General features: G+C 41.1%; 1 protein-coding gene across 7 annotated transcripts in view; it reads left to right on the top strand.

Moving 5' to 3' along the window:
* kn (EBF transcription factor knot) overlaps positions 1–19,840 on the top strand; it is a 358,172-nt gene extending 338,332 nt beyond the window's left edge. For 5 of the 7 annotated variants that reach the window (XM_070100551.1, XM_070100546.1, XM_070100545.1 and 2 more), the window contains 6 exons: positions 6,261–6,412; positions 7,857–7,983; positions 8,536–8,814; positions 10,423–10,635; positions 13,566–13,841; positions 14,717–19,840. In XM_070100551.1, the coding sequence (XP_069956652.1) occupies positions 6,261–6,412; positions 7,857–7,983; positions 8,536–8,814; positions 10,423–10,635; positions 13,566–13,840 (1,046 nt within the window). In that variant the 3' untranslated portion in view covers position 13,841; positions 14,717–19,840. The remainder of the gene's footprint in view (positions 1–6,260; positions 6,413–7,856; positions 7,984–8,535; positions 8,815–10,422; positions 10,636–13,565; positions 13,842–14,716) is intronic. The other 2 variants (XM_070100547.1, XM_070100550.1) reach the window with 2 other exon arrangements.
* The last annotated feature ends 939 nt before the right edge of the window (positions 19,841–20,779 follow it).

Raw genomic sequence — 20,779 nt, 5'->3', positions numbered from 1 at the left:
GAAGTACTTGTAACCAAGTCTAAGTCGGCCTACTTCAACATCAGTCAGTCTGTGTGTCTGTCAGACTGTCAGAAGTACTTGTAACCAAGTCTAAGTCTGCCTACTTCAACATCAGTCAGTCTGTGTGTCTGTCAGACTGTCAGAAGTACTTGTAACCAAGTCTAAGTCTGCCTACTTCAACATCAGTCAGTCTGTGTGTCTGTCAGACTGTCAGAAGTACTTGTAACCAAGTCTAAGTCTGCCTACTTCAACATCAGTCAGTCTGTGTGTCTGTCAGACTGTCAGAAGTACTTGTAACCAAGTCTAAGTCTGCCTACTTCAACATCAGTCAGTCTGTGTGTCTGTCAGACTGTCAGAAGTACTTGTAACCAAGTCTAAGTCTGCCTACTTCAACATCAGTCAGTCTGTGTGTCTGTCAGACTGTCAGAAGTACTTGTAACCAAGTCTAAGTCTGCCTACTTCAACATCAGTCAGTCTGTGTGTCTGTCAGACTGTCAGAAGTACTTGTAACCAAGTCTAAGTCTGCCTACTTCAACATCAGTCAGTCTGTGTGTCTGTCAGACTGTCAGAAGTACTTGTAACCAAGTCTAAGTCTGCCTACTTCAACATCAGTCAGTCTGTGTGTCTGTCAGACTGTCAGAAGTACTTGTAACCAAGTCTAAGTCTGCCTACTTCAACATCAGTCAGTCTGTGTGTCTGTCAGACTGTCAGAAGTACTTGTAACCAAGTCTAAGCCTGCCTACTTCAACATCAGTCAGTCTGTGTGTCTGTCAGACTGTCAGAAGTACTTGTAACCAAGTCTAAGCCTGGCTACTACAACATCAGTCTGTTATCACTGCAAGTTGCTCTGGTAATGTGGCCGTCTACGTTTAGATATGCTCAGACTTTTAATTGCATTTCTACGACTTCCAAAGTCATTTTTACATCTGCAAATGTCACAATTCTTGACGCAGACTGACGCGTGCGAATGGTTTGGAGCCCATCTACTGCACGAGGGTCATTAAGGTTATAAATCTCTCACCTTTACATTGTCAATTAGGAACGTTATAGTCTCTTAAAAAAGGTCTAAGTTAAACTGTTGTGGTACTGCTTCCCATTTTCTTTGTGTATATCTTTCCATTTTCTCTGTTGGATTGTCTTCCTTCTTGGTAACTTTACTCACCACTCGTTCTAGCTGGTGACACTGTGACATGTGCTCCCTCCCTTCCTTCTTGTCTCCCTCTCTCCTATTCTCCCTACCTCCCTCCTTTTCTCCCTACCTCCCTCCCTTTCTCTCTTCTTCTCTCATTTCCTCCTTATCTCCCACTCTCCGTCCCTCCTCTCTCTCAATTTCTCTCTCTCTCTCTCTCTCTCTCTCTCTCTCTCTCTCTCTCTCTCTCTCTCTCTCTCTCTCTCTCTCTCTCTCTCTCTCTCTCTCTCTCTCTGTCCTCTCATGTACACAATGGGCGGGGTTTGCGGGCGCCACCACGCCCACAAACACAAGACTGCCGCCTCCTTCTAAGTTTATAAGTTTGGAGAGTGTTTATGTACTTGTTGGTCCGTTGCTGTCTCCCATCTCTCTCGCCTGCCTTCCTATCTCTCTCTTTATTTCTTTAACTTATTCTCTTTTTTTCTTTTTCTTTTTTGGAGGAGGAGGGGAGAATTTGGACTTTTACAAGTTTCTCCATGAATTTTTTTTAGTAGCTAAGACTCTCTCTCTCTCTCTCTCTCTCTCTCTCTCTCTCTCTCTCTCTCTCTCTCTCTGTCTCTTTCTCTCTCTCTCACTCAGCATATCGTAGAAGATTCCTCGGTATTGATTGGTCTTGTCTTCGGGTCACAGCTGGTTGATCATTTAGAATATGGCAGAGAAAAATTGTGTTCCCACAATGTAACTATCATACAGAACAGTGTAGCAACACTGCTGGTGTTCCCACAATGTAACTATCACACAGAACAGTGTAGCAACACTGCTGGTGTTCCCACAATGTAACTATCACACAGAACAGTGTAGCAACACTGCTGGTGTTCCCACAATGTAACTATCATACAGAACAGTGTAGCAACACTGCTGGTGTTCCCACAATGTAACTATCATACAGAACAGTGTAGCAACACTGCTGGTGTTCCCACAATGTAACTATCATACAGAACAGTGTAGCAACACACTGCTGGTGTTCCCACAATGTAACTATCATATAGAACAGTGTAGCAACACTGCTGGTGTTCCCACAATGTAACTATCATACAGAACAGTGTAGCAACACACTGCTGGTGTTCCCACAATGTAACTATCATATAGAACAGTGTAGCAACACTGCTGGTGTTCCCACAATGTAACTATCATACAGAATATCTACAGAGTACCTCAGTCAAACATTAGCCGTTTTAGTGACAACCTAGGAAGTATGATAACTGATACACGCATGAACAAATATCACTTACTACTCTCAGGTGACTTCAATATAAATCTCCTGCAAGACCAGGACCCACACGTTACTGAATTCACAAACACTATGAGTAACTGCATGTTGCTACCAACAGTAACAAAACCTACAAGAATTACAGAGACTAGTGTTTCCCTACTAGACCACATCTGGACCAACACCATATCCCCCTTAAGATCAGGCATAATCGCAGATAATACCACAAACCATTATCCTACCTTCCTCATAACAAACCTTGGCAAATTACCCCCAGACACTACTAAAGTCACTTTCAGACTTCACAATGAGGCAGCTATCAATAACTTCACAACAGCAGTGACACACTGGCACACTGAGCTAGAAATCTATACAGATATTGACGAATGTATTAATAATTTTCTAAAAAAAGACCCAATACCTCTATAACAAGCATTGCCCTAAAAAACTAAACAGATGACAGCTAAGAGACTGAACAGTCCCTGGCTAACACCCAGTATCCTCAAATCCATAAATACAAAGAACCTATATGAAAAACAGTACAGAATGGGTCACATAACCAGAGGCCAAACAAAATGTTACTCGTCAGTCCTAACCAGCCTTATAAGAAGGGCTAAAGAATTGTATTATGAGAACAGATTATCCAACTTACGAGGTGACATAAAAAAAGACCTGGAAAACCCTATCAGAAATACTAGGAACAAAAAAGATAACACGAAATAGCGAAATTGAACTAACAAAACCAGATGAACCCCAACTCCCACCAACTGAAACAGCAAACAGACTCAATGATTTCTTCTCCACTATAGGAAAAAACCTTGCCAATAAAATCCCAAGCTCAAATACCCCACCCAATGACTACCTCACTGGCAACTACCCGAACACCCTTTTCCTAGCTCCGACTAACCCAACAGAAGTCTCTCTTATTATCAACACACTAAAAAACAAGACAGGAGATTTAAATACCTTACCACTCTTTATATACAAAAATAGTGTTGCAAGTGCTGTCACCAATCATTGCAACACTCTTTAACAAATCCATTGAATCCTCTACCTTTCCTACAGTTCTCGAAATAGCGAGGGTCACCCCGATCCATAAAGGAGGAGACCACACAGACTTGAATAACTATAGGCTAATATCCAACTTACACACTCTCTCTAAAATCTTTGAAAAATTAATCCATAAGCGTATCTATTCCTACCTCATCTCCCACAACATACTCAACCCCTGTCAATTTGGGTTCAGGCCTAATAAAAATACTAATTATGCTATTATCCACATGCTAGAACATATTTATACAGCAATAGAGAAAAAAGAAGTCCCACTGGGGATCTTCACTGACTTACGTAAAGCTTTCGATACAGTTGACCACGACTTGCTCCACATAAAATCGTCGCACTATTGTATAAGAGGGCACTCCCTCAACTACCTAAAGTCTTACCTCAGCAACAGAAGCCAATATGTGTACACAAATGGGGCAAACTCTTCCGCACAGCCAATTACAGTTGGTGTCCCACAGGGAAGTGTCCTTGGCCCTCTTCTCTTTCTCATATACATAAATGACCTACCAAATGCATCGCAACTACTCAAACCCACACTATTTGCAGATGACACTACATACGTCTACTCTCACCCGAGCCCAGTCATGCTAGCCAATACTGTGAATACCGAATTACAGAAAATATCAACCTGGATGAGGACCAACAAACTTACACTAAACATTGACAAAACCTACTACATTCAGTTTGGTAACAGAGCTGCAGATGTGTCTCTTAACATAATGATAAATGGATCACCTATCACAAAACTCACAGAGGGAAAATTCCTAGGAATCCACCTTGATAATAGACTCAAATTTCAAACACATATACAACAAATTTCCCAAAAAAATTCCAAGACCGTTGCCATACTATCGAAGATACGGTACTACTATGTTCCACAGTCAGCCCTCCTGGCCCTATATCACTCACTTATTTACCCCTATCTCACCTTTGGAATTTGTGCATGGGGCTCAACAACAATAAACCATCTCAGACCACTAATCACCCAACAAAAGGCTGCAGTCAAAATGATAACAAATTCCCACTACAGGCAGCACACTCCACCAATATTCAAAACTCTAAACCTACTCACAATACAAAACATCCATACTTATTATTGTACCTACTACATACATAGAACACTTAACTCTGACATAAACCCTCCCCTCAAACATCTCCTTACCAACCTCAACAGAACACATGACCATAACACAAGACACAGATCACTCTTTGATGTTCCTCGTGTCCATCTCACGCTATGCAAAAACTCAATGCACATAAAAGCCCCTAAAATCTGGAATTTATTACCTGTGAATATAAAAGAAACACTGTCTGTTTATAAATTCAAGTATCTTCTCAAAAATCACTTACTCACCCACAACTAAATAAATACTGAATAATTGTATCTCACAAATTGTATCTCATATATGTATCTCATTATTGTATCTCATAAATGTCAACCTGTGACCCAATCAAACTTTGTTACTATTTAACTTCATTACCTAACAGAATACTCCATTCTACTGATTACACAACAACACAGTAAATGACCATATGACCTGTCTTTGTAATACTCATTTGTACTAAATTGTTATCTATTTAACAATAATTTTTGTACCACTGAATATATCATTGCTTAGTTAATCTTAAGTTAATTTTAAGCCTGCCCATAATGCTCTGCATACAAGGGACTTTGGCATGTTACACTTTAAAAATTGTATTCCTTGTACTTCTCTGTATTATGTTCAAATTAAATTAATAAATAAATAAATAAATACTGATTGTACAGCAATGCATGCAACCATACGACCTGTTTTTGTAATACTCATTTGTGCTTAATTGTTCTCTGTTTACAATAATGTTTTACCACTCAATACGTCATTGCTTAGTTAATCTTAAGTTAATTTTAAGCCTGCCCGTAATGCTATGCATACAAGTGGCTTTGGCATCCTGCACTTAACTGCATTCTTTTGTACTTCTCTGTATCATGTTCAAATTAATAAATAAATAAATAAATAAATAAACTGTGTAGCAACACACTGCTGGTGTTCCCACAATGTAACTATCATACAGAACAGTGTAGCAGCACACTGCTGGTGTTCCCACAATGTAACTATCATACAGAACAGTGTAGCAACACACTGCTGGTGTTCCCACAATGTAACTATCATACAGAACAGTGTAGCAACACACTGCTGGTGTTCCCACAATGTAACTATCATACAGAACAGTGTAGCAGCACACTGCTGGTGTTCCCACAATGTAACTATCATACAGAACAGTGTAGCAACACACTGCTGGTGTTCCCACAATGTAACTATCATACAGAACAGTGTAGCAGCACACTGCTGGTGTTCCCACAATGTAACTATCATACAGAACAGTGTAGCAGCACACTGCTGGTGTTCCCACAATGTAACTATCATACAGAACAGTGTAGCAACACTGCTGGTGTTCCCACAATGTAACTATCATACAGAACAGTGTAGCAACACTGCTGTTGTTCCCACAATGTAACTATCATACAGAACAGTGTAGCAACACACTGCTGGTGTTCCCACAATGTAACTATCATACAGAACAGTGTAGCAGCACACTGCTGGTGTTCCCACAATGTAACTATAATACAGAACAGTGTAGCAGCACACTGCTTGTGTTCCCACAATGTAACTATCATACAGAACAGTGTAGCAACACACTGCTGGTGTTCCCACAATGTAACTATCATACAGAACAGTGTAGCAGCACACTGCTAGTGTTCCCACCTTCGTATAACACATGAGAAGGATACACAATAACACATGTGCTCTTCCTGCCCAGGTCTATATCCGCCACTACCAGCCACTCCGTGTATCAAGGCCATCTCTCCCTCCGAGGGTTGGACAACTGGAGGCGCTACGGTCATCATTATTGGTGATAACTTCTTCGACGGTCTTCAGATAGTATTCGGTACTATGCTGGTCTGGAGCGAGGTGAGTTGCGCGTGAATGCTGGTGTTTGAAGAATGTTTGGATGTGTTTTTATAGTGTTTGGAAGTCACCGATGGTAGTTTGTTGTGCGTTTTGAATAAGTTTGGACGTGTCTGAGTGATAAGTAATGTTTGTATGTATTGAAGAGTGTTTGGAAGTGTGTAGGGAGTGTTTGGAAGTGACTGGAGATGTTTTGGTGTGTGTTTTGGAGTTTATTTTTAAATGTGATGTTTGGATTTGTTTGGATATTTGAGTGTATTTAGAAGTGTTTCTGGGTGTTTGAGAGTGTTCGCTGTTGTCACTGTTTTATGTTTGGAAATGTTTGGTGATGCCTATAAGTGTTTGATGCTGTTTGTAAGTTTTCTGTTTAAGAGACTTGTATGGCTGGTGGTCCTTGTGAGTGTTTGGTGGTGTTTTGAACGCGTTATGTTTGTGGTGTTTTTTCTGCTTGGGCATGTTTGATGTGTTTTCTTATGGTGTTTGAATAGTTTTTTTGGAATACTTGGGAAATGTCTAAAAGAGACGTGTTTGGTAGTGTTTGGCAGTGTTTGATGATATTTTGTGTTTTTTTTTTTTTTGGGGGGGGGGCTGTGTTTGAAATGTTTACTCTTTACTGTGTTTAGAGATTTTTCTTATATTAGTTGCTTTCTTTTGCAGTATTTCAGAGTTTTTGGTGTTGAAAAATGTCCACAGATGTTTTAATGAGTTGTTGGTGTTTGTTTATTGCTAGTTGGTGTTTTTATTAGTTTTTAGTATTTGGCATTCGTTGTTGGTGTTTGGTGATTGTCAGACCTTCGTTGGTGGTTGAGTGTGTTTGTCATCATGTGATACTATTTAAAGAGTGTTTAGTGCTTGTTGGAGGTGTTTGGTGTTCATCTGTGGTGTTTGGTGTTCATTTGGGATGTTTGATGTGTTCGCTTGAGGTGTTTGACGGGAGTTTTGTGTTAACTGGAGGTGTTTGACTGGTGTTTGTTGCTCCCTGGAGGTGTTTGACGGGTGTTTGTTGCTCCCTGGAAGTGTTTGGCGGGTGTTTGTTGCTCCCTAGAGGTGTTTGACGGGTGTTTGTTGTTGGCTTGTGGTGTTTGGATGATTAGTGTTGACTGTAAGCAGGAGATGAGCGTCTCGGGTCCCAGACTCCAAGATGGCGTCTAAGCGGGTGTAAACAAGAGAGAGAGAGAGAGAGAGAGAGAGAGAGAGAGAGAGAGAGAGAGAGAGAGAGAGAGAGAGAGAGAGAGAGAGAGAGAGAGAGAGAAATACAAGAGATGTTATATAACTAAAAAAATATCCAATAATTACCCCTTTTCAAGCTGTAAATTGATTATTGTGTCCTGAGCCAACTGTCAAGATTCAATTACTTCGCAAATCATCTTCTGTTTTACAAATTATAATGTCCCTCTAGCTGAAGATGTGGGTCTGTTCTTATACACATTATATCTCTGTTTTCCAGTTGGTCACGTCACATGCCATCAGAGTTCAGACACCTCCTCGTCACATCCCTGGTGTGGTTGAAGTAACTCTCTCGTACAAGTCAAAGCAATTCTGTAAAGGAGCTCCCGGGAGATTTGTCTATGTTTGTAAGTCACTGATATTCTCTTTGTTGTATATGGTATAAAATACTGACGAGTTGAAGAATAAGACACATGTACAACAGTTGGGTATCTTTATTGAGGAAACGTTTAGGCTACACAGTAGACTTCTTCAGTCAAATACAAAGGGAGCAGTGGTAGTGAAATAATGATGATGTAATCAGTCCTTCAACCTTGGAGAAAAAGTATTTGAGGTGATCAGTCCTTCAACCTGAGGGACTGACCACCTTGAGGCTTCAAGGTACTGAGCACCTTGAAGCTTCAAGGTACTCGAAGCTTCAAGGTACTCGAAGCTTCAAGGTACTCGAAGCTTCAAGGTACTCGAAGCTTCAAGGTACTCGAAGCTTCAAGGTACTCGACACTTCAAGGTACTCGAAGTAAAAAAAGAACATTTTCTTGCCACTGTTGGAGTACTTTTGATTTACCACCTGTTTTGCGCCTTTTTCACACGTTTAACAACGTCGACAGTGAGCTCAAAACATCGACAGATACGTTAAAACGTGTCAAAGACTTGACCACTCCTCCCTTGATCGTTTCCAGCACTGACGGAACCCACCATCGACTACGGGTTCCAGCGACTCCAGAAGCTCATCCCGCGGCATCCAGGTGACCCGGAGAAGCTGCCGAAGGAGATCATTCTGAAGAGGGCAGCCGACCTGGCCGAGGCTCTCTACTCCATGCCCAGGAATAACCAGCTGGCCCTGCCGGCCCCCAGGTCGCCAGCCATGAACCAGACGTCGGCCATGACCGGATTTAACACCTACACAGGCCAGCTGGCCGTCAGTGTCCAAGACACAGCCAACACGCAGTGGGGCGAAGGTAATTATTGTCTCTTCAAGATTTAAATTAACACCTTTGATTTTCATTTTAAATTGTCTAAAACATTTTGAGATTCAAATTTGCATTCATATTCTAAGTTATCATGTTAATGTAGTGTTGCCAAGCTTAAATTTATCATATACAGTGTTGCCAAGTCATCAGTGATATTAATACAGTGTTGCCAAGTCATCAGTGATATTAATACAGTGTTGCCAAGTCATCAGTTATATTAATACAGTGTTGTCAAGTCATCAGTTATATTAATACAGTGTTGTTAAGTCAAGGGGTAATGTAAACACAGTGTTGCCAAGTCAAAGAATAATATTAATACAGTGCTGAAAAGTCCTCAGTAATATTAACAACAGTGGTACCAAATCCTCAGTAATATTTATAACAGTGTTGCCAAATCCTCAGTTACATCAATGCATTATTGCCAAATACTCAGTTATATCAATGCAGTGTTGCTAAGTCTTCAGTTTTATAATAACAGTTTTGCCAAGTCCTCGGTTGTATTAATGAAGTGTTGCCAAGTCCTTAGTTATATTGATATAGTATTGCCAAGCCATCAGTAACATTAACAGTGTTGCCAAGTCCTCAAGTATAATAATTATGATGTCAAATCTCCAGTTATATTAATACAGTGGTGCCAAGTCCTAAATAATATTATTAACAGTATTGCCAAGTCCTCAGCAATGTCAATAACAATGTTGCCAAGTCCTCAGTAATATTAATAACAGTGCTGCCAAGTCCTCAGTAATATTAATAAGTGTTGCCAGACCTCAGTAATATTAATAACAGTGTTGCCAGACCTCAGTAATATTAATAACAGTGTTGCCAGACCTCAGTAATATTAATAACAGTGTTGCCAGACCTCAATAATATTAATAACAGTGTTGCCAGACCTCAGTAATATTAATAACAGTGTTGCCAGACCTCAGTAATATTAATAACAGTGCTGCCAGACCTCGGTAATATTAATAACAGTGTTGCCAGACCTCAGTAATATTAATAACAGTGTTGCCAGACCTCATTAATGTTAATAACAGTGTTGCCAGACCTCAGTAATATTAATAACAGTGTTGCCAGACCTCGGTAATATTAATAACAGTGTTGCCAGACCTCAGTAATATTAATAACAGTGTTGCCAGACATCAGTAATATTAATAACAGTGTTGCCAGACCTCAGTAATATTAATAAGTGTTGCCAGACCTCAGTAATATTAATAACAGTGTTGCCAGACCTCAGTAATATTAATAACAGTGTTGCCAGACCTCAGTAATATTAATAAGTGTTGCCAGACCTCAGTAATATTAATAACAGTGTTGCCAGACCTCAGTAATATTAATAACAGTGTTGCCAGACCTCAGTAATATTAATAACAGTGTTGCCAGACCTCAGTAATATTAATAACAGTGTTGCCAGACCTCAGTAATATTAATAACAGTGTTGCCAGACCTCAGTAATATTAATAACAGTGTTGCCAGACCTCAGTAATATTAATAACAGTGTTGCCAGACCTCAGTAATATTAATAACAGTGTTGCCAGACCCTCGCCGAGCATATAACTGACGTACTGGTTGTTCTTACTTGTAGGTTTTTTCTTCTAGAGGACTACACGCGTGCCCAGGGCCCCGGCGTGGGCATATCCTCGCCCAGGGGCGCCGCCTTCCCCTCCAACGCCTCCACTCCCCACTCCTCCTCCACGGGCTCCTCCTCCTCCTCCTCCTCCTACGGTGCCTCCATCAACACCTCCGGCTACGCTTCTCCTGCGAGTCTGGCTAACATGAGCGCCTCACCCAACCTCTTCAACAGCACTTCCAGTAAGTTGAGCTAGCTCTCTCTCTCTCTCTCTCTCTCTCTCTCTCTCTCTCTCTTAAAACTTTAATAATTTAGAATAAGGTAGCAGCACACTGATGATATATCCAATTTTACTAAAACATCTCCCTTTTTCTCCCTATCTTCTCCCTATCCTTGTCTCCCTATCTTCTTCATATCCTTGTCTCCTTATCATCTCCCTATCCTTCTCTCTTCCTTCTCTTAACATCTTTCAAACCATTAACAATGTTATTAACTTCTGTTTACACATATTAACGGAACTTTTGATTTAAACAGTACATAAACAGTAATGACCAATAACAGGCAATAAATAGTAATAAACAATGGAACACGGTAATAGTTGCAAACAGTAATAAATAGCAAACAGTAATAAACAGTAAAAAACAGAAATAAACAGTAGTAAACAGTAGCAAACAGTAATAAACAGTAAAAAACAAATAAACAGTAGCAAACAGTAATAAACAGTAGCAAACGGTAATAAACAGTAGCAAACAGCAATAAACGGTATATTCTATCCATTATGCTTTTAATATTTTAAATCATTCTTTGTTGGTATCCCTGATTTAGACTTCAATTGTTGGTACCCATGATTTAGATTTCCAGTGTTGGCACCCCTGATTTAGACTTCCATTGTTGGTACCCTTGATATAGACTTCTTATTGCTAGTACCCATGATTTAAGTTTCCATTGTTGGTACCCATGATCTAAGTTTCCATTGTTGGTACCCATGATTTAAGTTTCCATTGTTGGTACCCTTGATTTAAATTTCCATTGTTGGTACCCATGATTTAAGTTTCCATTGTTGGTACCCATGATTTAAGTTTCCATTGTTGGTACCCTTGATTTAAGTTTCCATTGTTGGTACCCATGATCTAAGTTTCCATTGTTGGTACCCATGATCTAAGTTTCCATTGTTGGTACCCTTGATTTAAGTTTCCATTGATGGTACTCCTGATTTGGATTTTTATTGTTGGTATCCCTTATTTATATTTCTATTGTAAGTATCCCTTATTTAGATTTCTATTGTTGGTACCGCTGATTTTTTTAATTGTTGGTACCCCTGATTTTGTTTTTATTGTTGGTACCCTTGATTTTTATTTTTATTGTTGGTACCCCTGATTTTTATTTTTATTGTTGGTACCCCTGATTTTCATTTTTATTGTTGGTACCCCTGATTTTTATTCTTATTGCTGGCACCCCTGATTTATTTTTTTATTGTTGGAACCTCTGATTTTTATTTTTATTGCTGGTACCCCTGATTTTTATTTTTATTGTTGGTACCCCTGATTTTTATTCTTATTGTTGGTATCAATGATTTTTATTCTTATTGTTGGTACCCCTGATTTTTATTTTTATTGGCGGTACCCTGAGTTTTATTCTTATTGTTGGTACCCCTGATTTTTATTCTTATTGTTGGTACCCCTGATTTTTATTTTTATTGGTGGTACCCTGAGTTTTATTCTTATTGTTGGTACCCCTGATTTATTTATTTTTTTTCACCCTCGTAAGAAACTGACTAAATAATAACCAGTTAAAACTCTGGAAATAGTGAAATATAATCAGCTGTTCATAAATAATATTCACTTAACAATATAAACGGCATCCTTGGCTCACCCCCCCCCCCCCCCACCCGTGCCAGGAGCTGTAACTTGATCCCTGCAACTACATACACACACATACACATAACCGAGGAGTATCCATGCCCCTTGGGGGTACGGTAACCAAATAATGGGGGTACGAGACTCGATCTCTGAACAGTTAAAACAGAAAGGTTGTTAAATCAGAATAAACTACTGGTACGTAATAGGACTGGTGATGTTAGTGACTGTAATATCCACAATCTGGTGAAGGTGGTATGAGCACTTGTTGGGTAGTCCATTGTGTGTCTGTAATCATTAAAAGGCTGACACTTCCCCCAGCATCATACTGGGTCGGGTGAAGTATCGTAGGTCAGGTGATATCTCAGCCTTATAAACCTTCTACTGTTCTTTTATTTTTGTAAGTATACACAAATAACCCGCACTTAAAAGAGAGAAGCTTACGACGACGTTTCGGTCCGACTTGGACCATTGACAAAGTCACACTAACCAGAAGTGGAGCAGGACGGCTGGTTGTCTTTGTTGTGGACGTTTCGCCATTCAGTGGCTGGCTGGATGGCGAAATGTCTACGATAGGGATGCCCGGGTGTTGTGCATGTGTCTTAATTTCATCTTGCCGGTATTATATCCCATTCTTGTACTACTACTACTACTACTACTACCACCACCTCTTCCTGCCTATATATAGCCGTCCTGCTCCACTTCTGGTTAGTGTGACTTTGTCAATGGTCCAAGTCTCTTCAAGACAGATAACACTCACAATATACCACACAGTATACCACAAGGACTTGTCCAGTATGATGGGCCAGTAGGCCTGCCGCAGTGTTTCTCCTTTCTTATGTTCTTATATGTGTTCCACCAGCTATAAGCTGAATATGAAAATATCTGCATTATCTAACAATGTGATCTGAAAATGAAGATAATTTGTCCCAATAGTGATTTCTTGGATCTGATTCTTAAGTGGTGGAAACACTCGCCTGTTTACACTCTACTAACAGTTGCCAATGTAGCGAATGGATGTAGAAGTCACCACTTTTGTGGGACCACGGATGGTGAAGAAGTGATGGGTATTAGATCGGTGGTAGTGATAGTGTGTCTTAGGTCAGTGATAATGTGTATTGGATCAGTGATAATTGGTGTTAGAGATACTGCTTGCAAGAACGGTGATGCTGCGTGTTAGATCAATGATAGTGAATGTTAGATCAGTGATAGTGAGTGTTAGATCAGTGATAGTGAGTGTTGGGGGTGAGGGGAAGGTCTGATGGATCACAGTGACTGATGGTGTTCCTCCCTCCATCCCACTACTGCTGGTACAGCAGCAGCGGCACCAGCAGGCGGCCCTGGGGGACACCACCACCACCATCACCACCACCACCACCACGGAGCCTGGGGCATCGCGGCTACCTCCTGCCCAGTTTCCTCCTCCTCCACCTCCTCCGCAGCTCTCTTCTCCCAGTTCACGGCCAATATGAATACCAAACAGAGGAGCGCCTTCGCTCCAGTGATCCCCAGTCTGCCGGCCACACCTCCCCTCACTCCCATCACCACCGTCAACAACAGCGTAGCTCCCTGGCAGCAGCTACTCTCTTAGTGTTAGTGTCAACAACTGCATGTAGTCTTCTAGGCGTTGTATTAGCCTCTACGGCCTTAGCAATCTCCCATGAATTATAATGTTAATAATGGTGACATATGCATGCACCACCCACCTGCCTTGTATTGTTCTGCTGCTGCTGCTGCTGCTGCTGCTGCTGCTGCTGCTGCTGCTGCTGCTGCTGCTGCTGCCACTGCTGCAGTAACTACAATCAAGTCAACGTTGCAAACTTCATCTCATTAGCACCATTTGTGAACTGAACAGTAACAGTAGCTCATGTGGCCTTTACTATATTGGTTCCTGAGTCTCACTGAAATACGTATATAAGCTAAATACGCAGAGCCGGATTAAGATTTTGTTGGCCACCAGTGATATTTTGAAAAGGAAACAAAAATTAATCACAACAGTCCATCAAATACGTGATGTAATAACATACTATAATTATAAACTTACTGCAGTAACTGTGAATACTTTTCACTTAATCACTGGAGGGCCTCCTGCTGGCGGAGGACCCTGGGCTGCAACCCCTAAAACCCATGCCTTAATCCGGCCTTGCAAACACGGATGTGTAATGAACACTGGTCAGTGGAACAAGCAGTCCCACATCGAGACACTAAAATAGAAGAGAAAACTTCTGTGTATTTCAACTTATAACTTGTCTTTCAGAGACTGAAGAGGTCCTCAGTTGGAGGCCGAAATATGCAAGCCTCTTCTTCGGTTTAATTTTCCTCCATGTGAGACTGTTTGTTCCTCATTAGATAATAATAATGTCCACAGTATATGTAAGCTGGTAGTTCGTGTTTTGCCTTAGAGGATGACTATTATTGATCGTTACGACGTCAGTACTAATTCGTCCTCTCTCTCTCTTTCTTGCAGGAATGGGCGGGTTCATGTCCTCTGCCTTCTCCTCCATGGGTCACTTTGCCCTACCTCCCTGCGGGGCCCAGCCCTACGGTCACTCCCTCGTCCACTCCCCAGCTAAGTGATAGTGAGCCCCACCCTGCACCGCCCCACGGGGCCCAGCACTACGCCTGTTACCTGATTGCAACTCCACAAGAGCCTTCCTTGAGCTGAACGTGGCTCTCTATCGAAGATCGAACATTTCCGAGGCACGGCCTGAGTCAGCCTGTGAGTCTTACTACGAGTCTCTTCTAAAGAAATCTTGTGACGTCGTATAGGAAAGTTACATAACACGTCTGATAAATTTACGGGTGGCGTCTGCTGCACACACACACACACACTCACACACACACAAGTAGTTCTTTGGTCTGAAGAAGAGCAGAAGTTAGATGGTCAGTCTATCGAAAGCAGCATTATGCTGAGATGCAAGATCTCTGTGGTCTGAATTGTGCAGTGCTTCTCACTCTCAGCAAAACGAAAGCACAGCAGATCATTGGTTGACAGTGAAAAGAAACCAACAGCGTCATACCAGGAGTGCCAGAACGTCATCATACCAGGAGTGCCAGGGACTCATCATACCAGGAGTGCCAGAGATTCACATTATATTCATTATTTTCACCAGTTAGTGACTAGCAACAACAGAAAACATTCATTCAGTGATAGTTGTCGAACACTGGGCATGCCAGGGTGTCCTATTATCCACATCAGGTGGTGTGGGAGGGTAGTGGTGAGGAGGATCAACAGTGGATATCACGGACGTGAATGATGGTGATAAAGTGAAGTGTAGGAAACCACGAACCTGTTGAAACTAATAAAAAAATAATGTTGGTCAGATTACGAGGCTATGAAGTGGATGAAGAAAGTGGATAGCGAGGTCTCTCCGAAGAGAATGGAGGAAGAGGATGACTGGTCAATCCGAAGTTGAATCTCAATGGCGTGTTACCGAAAAATTAGGTAAAGAAAAGACACAGGCTGCAGAACGAGCTTTTATCGGGACATCGTTTTGCTCTGTGTAGAGCTTTGTCAAACCAAGTCAAGGCGTTGCCTCATTCAAGTTCGTTGTACAACCTGTCTTTTCCACAGTGTCTTCGCCGAGGCTGAGGAGCACGGACAGCACTTCTCTCTATCCGAAATATTGTACAATGTCAACATTTGATATTTTCTAAATTTTTACATAATTGGTAATCTTGCATTCTCAGTAAACTTTGAATCCCTCTCATTTATCCCTTGTGTGAGCTATAAAAAACTCGAAACTATGTCTGTGGCAATCGAGCGATTTTTCTTTTATCTTTCTCATTCACATTTATTCACCCAAGACTCATTGTCAGGTTTGTTCGATAGCTGTTACGGCTAAATAACATCCTCCTCTCATGGGTAACGTTAAGCTGAGTTAAATTAAGCTAAGTTAATCTGTCACAATTTAATCGTAAACTTGAGATTATTCGATTAAGGAGGATGTTATCGGGATGGAACAGCTACCGATTTAAAGGATGAGGATGCTAGGATTAGCATATTTTGGGAAGGAACTGTTTTCATATGTGGATTTTTGCAGGATCTATAACTCAAAATCCCCCCATCCCCATTTTTTTATATTCTTCTGATGAAGACTGGTTGTGGGTTGTCGAGTCTCCACAACGCATCGTTCATCAAGAGGCCTACAGATTAATTTTAATAAGCGTTGAACACCAGGTGGAAAATTTGCTTTCCGAAGTTGCTTGAGAAAGTTCGTGATTTGTGGTGAGCACGGCAGTGCCAAAGCCAAAGCCAAAGCCAAGCCTAGGGTTGGCTTCGGCTTCGGAGCAAGCTCAAGCCGTCTCTCTCAAGCTGGGAACTGTTATTAACCACTGGAAATATCCCACAACACTAATTCGGTATATAGATATTTATTCTCTAAAAAAAAATAATCAGCTTTAAAAAAAAAACAGCACTGATGAAATTGCCATAGCAGAGAGAAACAGAAAAAACGTGGAAAAAAGACACTAGAGGGGGAACTAGGATAGTCCCAGTCAGGTCCCTGGGTCGCTACAACGCTGCCAGACCAACATGGGCACACCACATTAAATGTTAATTTCACCTGTCGAAATCTCACCTTACCACGAAAGACTTGACGTTGAAGTCTTGAGCTGCAACGTTGTGGGGACCCCAACTCTTCAGTGAGGATTGCAAACTTGTTTCTTTTGTTTGTTGTGCCGGGCGAAACGTGCAAACGAGAAAGTGAAACACCATTACCTTACACAATCTAATTATATGACTGCAGCCTGTGTAGGCCTCAACTGTAACTAACCAGCCTTGTAAACTATGTTTGTATATATATGTACATTTTGAGTCGCTGTAATCGAACACCTCTGTTAAGTTATTTAATGATTATATTTTTTTTTATGGACGTTAACGATTATTCAATTTTTAATTACTTAAATATTGTTAACAAATCGCTTATCTTTGTTTAACGTAAACATGGATGATTATTCAGGCCTACGTCTGGTTGTCGATCTCCGACCATGTACGTCTTACTACGTCTGAAAGGACAGGAAGGTACAGTACCATGACTGGAACAATACACAAGCCGCTCATGGAAGAGTGGAACTTTCGACAGCGTTTCGGTCCTACTTGTACCATTTACAAAGTCACACTAACACATTAGAGTGAGGGAGCCAGTATATATAGGCGAGGGGGGACAGGGACGGAACCAAGAGAGGAAGAACAAGAAATAGTGGTAGTGGTAAGGCTGGTGCTTCCAGTACCTCGCCTATATATATACTGACTCCCTCACTCTTTCGTGTCAGTGTGACTTTGTAAATGGTCGAAGTCGGGCCGAAATGTCGTCATAAGTGTCTCCTACGTGCGGGTTATTTAAGTACTACGTTTTGTTCTGAAAATCAGAAGTGCCAATGAAGACTCGTAAAATAAAAATCAGCCTCGTTTTAACCACAACGACCATGTTTTGTTTTTTTATGTGTGTGTTTTAACAGAGTTTTATTGACAGATTGACCTTCCAAACACAATCCTCAGCTTCTCTGCTTTTCAACGATGTTTTTTTTCTGAGTGATTACAAAATAAAGACTTTTCGAAAGACAATAAACGGTTCCAATACTAAACTTTTCTATCGTACTTGTATATAGTGGTGATTATACATATCATTTACAAAATACTCAAATTATATATGGGTGTGCGGATGTGCAGTGGTCCAAGTGACCAAATGGTCTAAATGGTCTCCGCTAGACCGCAAGAATCAAGGCTTATTCAGGAATTTGTATACTAAGGAAAGTGGTCTGGGCTTCGGTCTGCTCGGTACTCCTCACGGTCCGCGCGGTGCCACATTCAGCTGGCACACTTCATCTGCCAGAAGTGAGTTAAATGAGTATACCTGGAAATACCTGGAAAGGGTTACGGGGGTCAACGCCCCCCGCAGTAAACTTTATCCAATAAAATCCTAAAGGGGATTAACAGAAAAAGATCAAATACACTCGTAGATATGGAATACAATCTTAATGGGGGGCTAAATATTTAACTAGAGTGTAATGACCACTTGTCAGTGATCATTAACAACCAACATGGAGACAGAAACACAGACAATTAATTGATCTGTATATTTCGATCCCCTTCTGGGATCCTCATCTGTTGAAGAGGATCCCAGAAGGGGATCGAAGTATACAGATCAATTAATTTCATAAAGTGTTCAGTACACTTTAGTTTTCCATTTAATCCCATTTATTAAAGAATTTATTCCATATCTAGGAGAGTGTTTTATTTTTTTCTTTATTACTTCCGTTTAGGATTTTATTTCATTCCTTCAAGACGTTTTTCCTGTCATTCACAAGAACGTAAAGATGGAGGATCACTGCAGAAGGCCTACTGGCCCATGCTAGGCAGGTTCCTCTCAAATCCAACCACTTCTACCTACATATTTGTGCAATCCACTCACAAAAGTTGTCACAGGAGGTTATACAGCATCCGAGGAATCATGTTTGATCTGAAGAAGGGGCAGCGGTCGCTCAGATTCCTTGGCTCAAGAGACTTAGATCAATTATGACCCCTGGCGTTTTCGTAATCCCCAGTTCCTTGTGGGTCACCAGTCGTAGCCCCCCTTACCTTTATACCTTTGATATGCCTTGGAAGAGTTTCGAGAGTTTCACTACTCTCGGAGCCCGGCCATGGGCCAGGCTCGTCTGGTGCTTGCCTGGTCAACCAGGCTGTTGCTGCTGGAGGCCCACTGCCCCATATATCCATTACAGTCTGGTTGAGCCGTAAACGATCTCTGCATTTGTTCCAGCTCCGATATTTCTCTTGCTTTGAACGGGACCGTCAACACTGAGCAGTATTCTAAGTGAGGGAGCACTAGTGATTTGAAGAGTGTCACCATCGGCATTATTTCCCTTGTTTTGAAAGTTCTCAATACCCATCCCGTCATCTTCTTGGCTGTCGTGATCTTTGTCTTGTTATGGTCTTTAAAAAAAGGTCAGCTAGACTCCTTTTAACACCTTAGGACCCCCTTCTGTAGGTAGAATAATTGTGGCTGACCCCAGTGTTTGGGACTGACCCCAGTATTTGGGACTGACACCAGTATTTGGGACTGACACCAGTATCTGGGACTGACACCAGTATTTGGGATTGAAACCAGTATCCGAACTAAACTCCCAATATTCGCGACTGATCCCTTAGCATTCGCGACTGCCCCCAAATATTCGAGACTGACCTCCTTCAATTCGTGACCGACCCCCAATAATTCGTGACCGACCCCCAATAATTCGTGACTGACCCCCAATAATTCGTGACCGACCCCCGAACATCCACAACTAACCTCCCCGCAGCCCCAACCCTCGCCACTGATAAGGAACCACCGACAAGTACCAGGTCCTGAGCAGACCGACGCCCGGCGCACTTTCCGCCACGCGGGGCGCATGAACGCGCGCGCGTGCTCGCGTGCGCGACATCATCACCCAGTACGTTAAGACGGTCGCATCGCTGTCGTAAGTGTGATAGTTCCACACTTACTTTTAAATGTCTAGACTAAGAAACAGATAAATGTGTTCCCTCTCTTGTACAGAAATTGAATTTTCAAACCTACCATACTATAGGTGTATAATAAATTTTTAAAAAATCTATTAAGGGTTTTTGTGGTTTTAATTGTCCTCCCTCGCCCATTTTTCCCATTTAGAGTTGATGTCATGGGTCGGTTATTGGGGGATGGAAGCCTATCTACTACACGAGGGTCATTAAGGCTGTGTGTCACCTGTTCACCATATGTCAAGAATACTTTGATGCCTAAAATATAGATTAATGTAAACTCTCAGTGTATATACACTGAGAAATGTACACCTCAGTGTATATACACTGAGAGATATATACCTCAGTGTATATACACTGAGAGATATATATATCACTGAGAAACATACGCCTCAATATATATATACACTGAGAGAGAGATGTATCCCTGTGTATATACACTGAGATAGCACAGTGTATATAAATCGAGAGACATACACCTAAGTGTACATACACTGAGAGAGATATCTGTGTACATATATTCTGAGAAATGTACACCTCTTGGTGTATATACACTGAGAAACATAGACCTCTCAGGGTAAACAGTAACAGATGATGTCACGACATGCAAAACAACCCCTATGAAAAGAAAAATAGTGAACTTCCAAGCGCTTTCGTGATTTCTCACATTATCAAGGACCTGTGAAAATAATAGAATAGCTAGAGGCCTTATAAGGCTGAGATATCACCTCACATTACGCCATTACGCCCGTCCCAGTATGACGCTGGGACGGGTGTATATACACATACACCTCTCAGTGTATATACACATACACCTCTCAGTGTATATACACACACACACCTCTCAGTGTATATACACACACACCTCCCAGTGTATATACACTGACTTTAATAGTAACAACAACGATTATGAAAAAATAGAAAATGATTAGGATAAACGCCGATAATAATAATAATAATAATAATAATAATAATAATAATAATAATAATAATAATAATAATAGTAAAAACAATAATTAAATGATAATTATCATT

This window comes from Cherax quadricarinatus, chromosome 73, assembly GCF_038502225.1.
Source record: "Cherax quadricarinatus isolate ZL_2023a chromosome 73, ASM3850222v1, whole genome shotgun sequence".
Lineage (NCBI taxonomy): Eukaryota > Metazoa > Arthropoda > Malacostraca > Decapoda > Parastacidae > Cherax > Cherax quadricarinatus.
Note: the sequence above shows the minus strand (reverse complement) of the source record. Positions and strands in the feature narration are given on the sequence as shown.